The following is a 6,000-nucleotide window of genomic DNA, read 5'->3' as shown; positions in this document are numbered from 1 at the left end:
AGGGTTACTAGTCTAGGGTTTGTTTTCACCTGAAAACTCTGGTTTATAGCAGTTCATTTTCCTATCTACCACCAGCCTTCTTCCCGTTATAGTCAGTTTTTTTCCTAGAAATAATAGTCTATATCTAATATGAGCTCAGATTTTTTTCTTTTTTTTTTTTCTACCTTTGCTGTTGATGATGCTGCCTCTGCCACGAGGGCACTTTTAACGGTTCTAGGATATAGGAAGAAACCAATGCCTCACCCTCCCTCTTCTACTCTTTCATTTTAGGTAGCAGGTAGCTTTCTTCTGGGACACAGGAGGGGCAATAAACTTTGTGGCTGAGGGAGTTTAGCAGAAAGTCACACAGCAATGGGGAAATCTTTGAAATAGGAAGCAACAAAAGGTAATTGGAGAAGGCAGCTAAAAATGTGTTGAGTGGGGAAAGGCAGCTATAGATACAGCTATGTCATGATGGAACTTAGTTCCCTGAGGTTCAGGGCCAGCCTTTCCAAACAAGAAGGTCTCCTCTGACATTCCAACCCCATGGAGATAGATATGGTCTTGAGCTGGGGCAACATGGTCAGAACTGGGTCTTAGGTGATTCACAGACTGGTAGAGAATAGTAGGTAGATCTCACCTGAGTGTTAGATGGTGTGAGAAAGAGAACTGGGCATTACAATTCTTAGAATTATTCCACTGCCTCAAAATAGGTAGATCTTAGGAGCCTTTGGTAGTTACAACTATAAATCCACGTTGATCCTATCTGCCACTCAGTTGAAAGCTGTTATTGGATTTTGAAGTGGAAATTACAGGTATTGATGCTATTTCTAATATTAGTTATAGCCATACCAGATTAACAGTGACTAAGAGTATAGAGAGATTTGGAATTAAAGGCTCATGTTCTGGTTGAACACTGCATCACTTTTAAGTATAAAATGAGAAATTATAAGGAAGATCTTTAAAGTGAATAGGCAATGTTATATTTAAATGTGCTCCAAGCAACTCTCCTTTCACCCTAAATTCCATACGTGTTTTCCTGCTGTACAGACACCACCAAGGGGGTGAGTCATCGATCAACTACCTCCTTGAGCAATTGTGTAACTTTGGCAGCTGCCTCTGCTAGCCACATTTCCTGAGGATTCCTCAGGGCCAAGAGCATCTGCCAAGAGGAGTCAGAATGCTGCTGATTACCAGGAATTGGATTTGTTACAAATGGAGATGCTCCAGCCCTCTGAATTTGCCAGCTCCATTGTTAGAGGAATGTGATAAATAGTTGAGTGCGTCTGCCCTTGAAAGCTGACAAAGATCCAAGCAGCTTAAAATGACACGTTTCTCCGGATAAGTCTTGGGTAGTGTGCATCGGTCTACAACTGAACCCTAGAAATAAAGAAATATATGTAAAGAGGCATTTTCCAGGGATTTTTTTCTTTCAGGGCAGAAGTAAGAGCCTTTGCATTTGGTTGGCCTGGACATGATCTCTGGAACTGGTAGGGGAAAATGCTGCAATTGTATTCCAGGGCACAGAGCGAGAATTCCAGGAATACTGAGCCATTAAAATTAATGTGCTTAAAGAATCCACTTGAGACTTTCTGATAATGATTGTTGTATTATTCAAGTTTGAGGACTTCTTTCTTCCTTCCTCCCCCCCTCTAATTTGGTAGTGGGTCATTTAAGGGAACAAACTCTAAACTTTCAGTTATTAAAGGAGCATAAAATTTTTAACTGGAGCTTAAAAATACTTAGAGAAGGAAACTGCACAAGTAGTATGTATATTTTTTTTATAACAAGAATAAACAAAGAATCACCTATAATCCCAGCTATAATCCCAGTTAAGCATGGTTATAAACTTTCATTTTTCTCTTTATTTCTACTTATTGTTATGCTTTATTTTCCCTATATAAAGACATATATACAATTGTCTGTGTGTGTATGTGCATATATGCATGTGTATACGTGCTATGTGTGTGCATGTGTCAAGGTCACCAAAGATTTCTGTAACCCTAAACCCAGTGATCACTTCTTAGTTGTCATTGTACATGACCTGTCAATACTACTTGACACAGGTGACCACCCTCTTCTTTGAAATACTTTGTTCACTTGGATCCCATCACCCCATATTCTCCGGATTTTTCCTTCTGCATCATTGGTCTTTCTTTCTTCATCTCCTCTGTAGTTCTTCCTTCCCAAAGCTCAGCCCTTGGACTTATGTTGGATCTAACTCACTTGGGAATCTTTTCCAGTTCCATGGCTCTAAATACCATCTACCTGCTGAGAACTCCCAAATGTACATCTCCCAGAGTAACTCTCATTTGAACTCAGGCTCATATATTTCTCTACCTCTGTCACACTTGTAAGTCTCATATGCATCTCACAGGTGTTCAAAATAGAACTGTGAATCCTAGCAAATCATTTCCTACTACCAAAAAAAAAATCTCTTGCCAACTCTTTAAATAGTAACTCCAAAATTCCAGTTGCTCAAGCCAAAACTTCGGTGCCACCCCTCATTCCTCTTTTTCTTTCACATCCCACAACCAATCCATCAGCTAGCCCTCAAAGTGTACCAGAATGCAACCACTTCCAACTAATCATCCACTACCACACTGGTCCAAACCACCATGAACTTCCCCTAAAAGAGTCTCCTGCTTTTGCCTTTGTCCTCTCCAAGACTGAGTGATCCTTCTAAACTAAAATCAGATCATACCACTTTTCTTCTCAAAACACTCCAGGAGCTTCCCACATCACCTAGACCAAAAGCCAAAGTCCTTGCAATGTCTTACTTTTCTAATTCAAAAATATGTAGGAGGCAGCATAATGCTCAGGGTCAGATTGCCTGTGTTCAAAGCCTGGTTCTAATTATTAGCTGTATGATGTTGGACAAATTACTTAACCTCTCAGTGGCTAAATTTCCTAACTGTAAAACGGGATTATTATAATACCAGTCTCATAGAGCTGCAGTGAAGATTAATGAATTAATATTTATAACAGGCTTACAATAGTCCTGGCATGTAGTAAACATTATAAAAGTTTTTTTTTTGTTTGTTTGTTTTTGCGGTACGCAGGCCTCTCACTGTGTGGCCGCTCCCGTTGCGGAGCACAGGCTCCGGACGCGCAGGCTCAGCGGCCATGGCTCACGGGCCCAGCCGCTCCGCGGCATGCGGGATCTTCCCGGACCGGAGCACGAACCCATGTCCCCTGCATCGGCAGGCGGACTCTCAACCACTGCGCCGCCAGGGAAGCCCCATTTTACATTTTTAATACTTGATTATAACTGAAGAATAAAGAACACTCACAAATCACCCCTCTGCCCCCAATACGCACACAATGCAACACAACACACACTCATAGCCTTGTGGAATTGCTTTATGATCCACAGAGGAGGGAGGGCCTTGTACTCACAAGTAAATTTCTACAGATTATTTGAAATGGGAAGACCTATTTGAAAAGAGGTCACATACACATTTGAATACAAGGTAAGTCACGGTATTTGTCCATAAAAACAAAAGGGAGTTAGGATTTGTAAAAAAAATTGTGAAAGGGTCATAATATTTATTCAAGGGTGTATAAATCAGAGATTATTTTTTTGACAGTTGAGTTTTAACTTTTAGAATATGTGGTGTGAAGTTTTGTTAATTCTGGAAACGTCTTCCAGTTCTAGATGAAATTGTGGTATAAACTGGTCCTGTTGCTGGAACTCTTAAAGGCCTCTGCATGTTGAGGTGGGCTACTGATGAGCTTCCAGGTAAAAATAAACTTCACATATTTGCCAATAGAAAAATGTCTAAGACTCAACAGCTATGCAGCTACTGAGAATTCCTTTGAGGATGTGAGGGGAGAAACAATACTATGGTGCCTGCACATTAGAAACACGAGGCAACACTTAATGGAAACTTGCTTAGTTGAATCAACATTATTATGAAATGTAACATTTCATGGTATTTACACGTATAAAAGATGTACAAATGAATAATGCCCTTCTAAAATGTCGTTGTAATACCTGTCAAGTAACACTTTTCCTCACTTTTTTTTTTTAAATTTTAAAAGAAAATTGGCCTTGAAACACCATCCAGACAAGAATCCAGATGATCCAGGTGCTGCTGAGAGGTTTAAAGAAATCAACAACGCCCACACAATACTAACTGACACGTCAAAAAGAAACATATACGACAAGTACGGATCACTGGGACTCTATGTGGCCGAGCAATTTGGAGATGAAAATGTTAATACCTACTTCATGCTGTCAAGCTGGTGGGCAAAGGTGAATTGGATTGTTTGTTTCTCTTGAAAACAATTTCTTAGAAGATCATGATATTAGTCACTCTTTTAGACTCCATCTCAAAGAAAGTCTAACCTTGCTATATTACTAAACTCTTACAGATAAAAGAAGCTGTTATTTAAGGATCGTTTTTGCTTTAGCTCACCAAGTAATTATAAAATACAGCATGACTTAAAATACTTCTAGACATTAATTAGATTTGAATTTGAAGCCTCAGGTTAATTCTGACTGCCCTCCCTACCCCCATAATGACAAATTAAGAACTGACTCATTGCTAAAAACCTAAAATAATTTATTAGTGTGACAACTGTTTAAAAATTCTTATGGGACAAATTTAGCCATGTACTTTCCTATCTATAGCATAGGCTACATCAGCAAACACAGTACTGCGGAGAATACATGGTAATTAGGTCATAGGTTCACATGGAGCCTGCTGGGAAGTAGTGGAGAAGGAAATGAGGGGAAAAAGGTAAGAATTAAATAGGGCAGCACACTGAGTTGGCGAGAGAGAGGAAGAGAGAGAGAGAAAAAGGATATCTAGTCAAGAAAAAGGCAAGATTTTTAAGGACTTAGTGCGACCGGAATTGACTTTTGACAGTAAATTTTGTGGGATTTCCTAAGAATCCCTAGTACATGCATGCTTGGTGATAGTTTTATATTTGTTTATGAGTATTAATATCCTTATCTTCTGATAAAAGTATATTTACATATAAATCATACATATAGTCCATCTGCGTCTTTTTTGGACAGTTCACATACATGTAGTAAGTTCACAGTTCACACATTTTGTGAAATCAGATGAACTCACACTCATATGAGTTGTAATTAATAAAGAAACAGCAGATCTCCAGAGGCAGATGTCATGTTCAGTAGTACTCTGATTGCTACCTTCTTCCACTAAAATAAATCTTCCTAAATTGAATAGTTTTATATATGCAGGATGAGAGAGAATATGTTTTTGTTCATAGGCATGGGGAGAGAGAGTCTGCAGCCTGAAGCCTCATTTGCCTTCTGCAGTCCTCAGAATTCCTTTTCTTGGGGATAACTGGGACTCCCACTGAAACCTCCTTTCTTTATCACTCAAGACTTGGGAGGGAGACAAGTCTCTGCCTCGGGGATGTGGAACTTCGAATGAGAGTGTACATATTGCCAATGTCATTTATGATGATAGTCTGAATGTTTATGTAAAATACAGGCTTCTGTGGGAACCCAACCCCCAGGTATGACACTATTTCCATGGGAAGGTACATCTGGAGCTCTAGATAATTCACACACTAGCACCTGACTGCATACTGGGGCATACCTGCATAAAAAGGAGAATAGATTTCCTTGCCCAGGAAGTTGACAAAATTGATCAAAATTCATATAGACAAGCAGAAGCTGTTCAGTAGTGTAAGAGATATACATAAAATAATTCCTGATGTGGCTCTTTAAAAATAAGGCTACAAAGAAATCTACCTTCCCCTTCTGCTTGTGCCAAAGCCTAACTGCCCAGTGCCCTTTAGAGTGGCCTGGCACATAGTGATCATGTATTAAGTATGCATTACATGTATGAGTCAGCGTACCAATTTGAAAATATTTTAAAAACAATGGACACCTACTTATGCCTTGTACTGCACTAAGCACCGCAAGGATGAGGCAAGGCTATTTCTGCAACAGGCAAGTAATCTAGCTGGAATAAAGAACAAAACAATACATGTATCAAAGGGAATTTTCAGAGAGGAGAAAAAATATGGGAATGGAAT

The 6,000-nt window shown here is 39.4% G+C and overlaps 2 protein-coding genes across 16 annotated transcripts in view; one reads left to right on the top strand and one right to left on the bottom strand.

The window, feature by feature from the left end:
• The window catches only part of PDE7A (phosphodiesterase 7A), a 380,288-nt gene that overhangs the window by 335,001 nt on the left and 39,287 nt on the right, over positions 1–6,000 (bottom strand). The gene's annotated exons all lie outside the window — the stretch shown is intronic.
• DNAJC5B (DnaJ heat shock protein family (Hsp40) member C5 beta) overlaps positions 1–6,000 on the top strand; it is an 82,245-nt gene that overhangs the window by 60,943 nt on the left and 15,302 nt on the right. For all 3 annotated transcript variants that reach the window (XM_029222508.1, XM_029222507.1, XM_029222506.1), the window contains one exon: positions 4,024–4,237. In XM_029222508.1, coding sequence (XP_029078341.1) covers positions 4,024–4,237 — 214 coding nt within the window. The remainder of the gene's footprint in view (positions 1–4,023; positions 4,238–6,000) is intronic.

The sequence above is a fragment of the Monodon monoceros genome, unplaced genomic scaffold (assembly GCF_005190385.1).
Source record: "Monodon monoceros isolate NGI ecotype Baffin Bay Population unplaced genomic scaffold, NGI_Narwhal_1 Super_Scaffold_14, whole genome shotgun sequence".
Taxonomy (NCBI): domain Eukaryota; kingdom Metazoa; phylum Chordata; class Mammalia; order Artiodactyla; family Monodontidae; genus Monodon; species Monodon monoceros.
The sequence above is the reverse complement of the archived record's forward strand: the minus strand, read 5'-3'. Positions and strand labels throughout refer to the sequence as shown.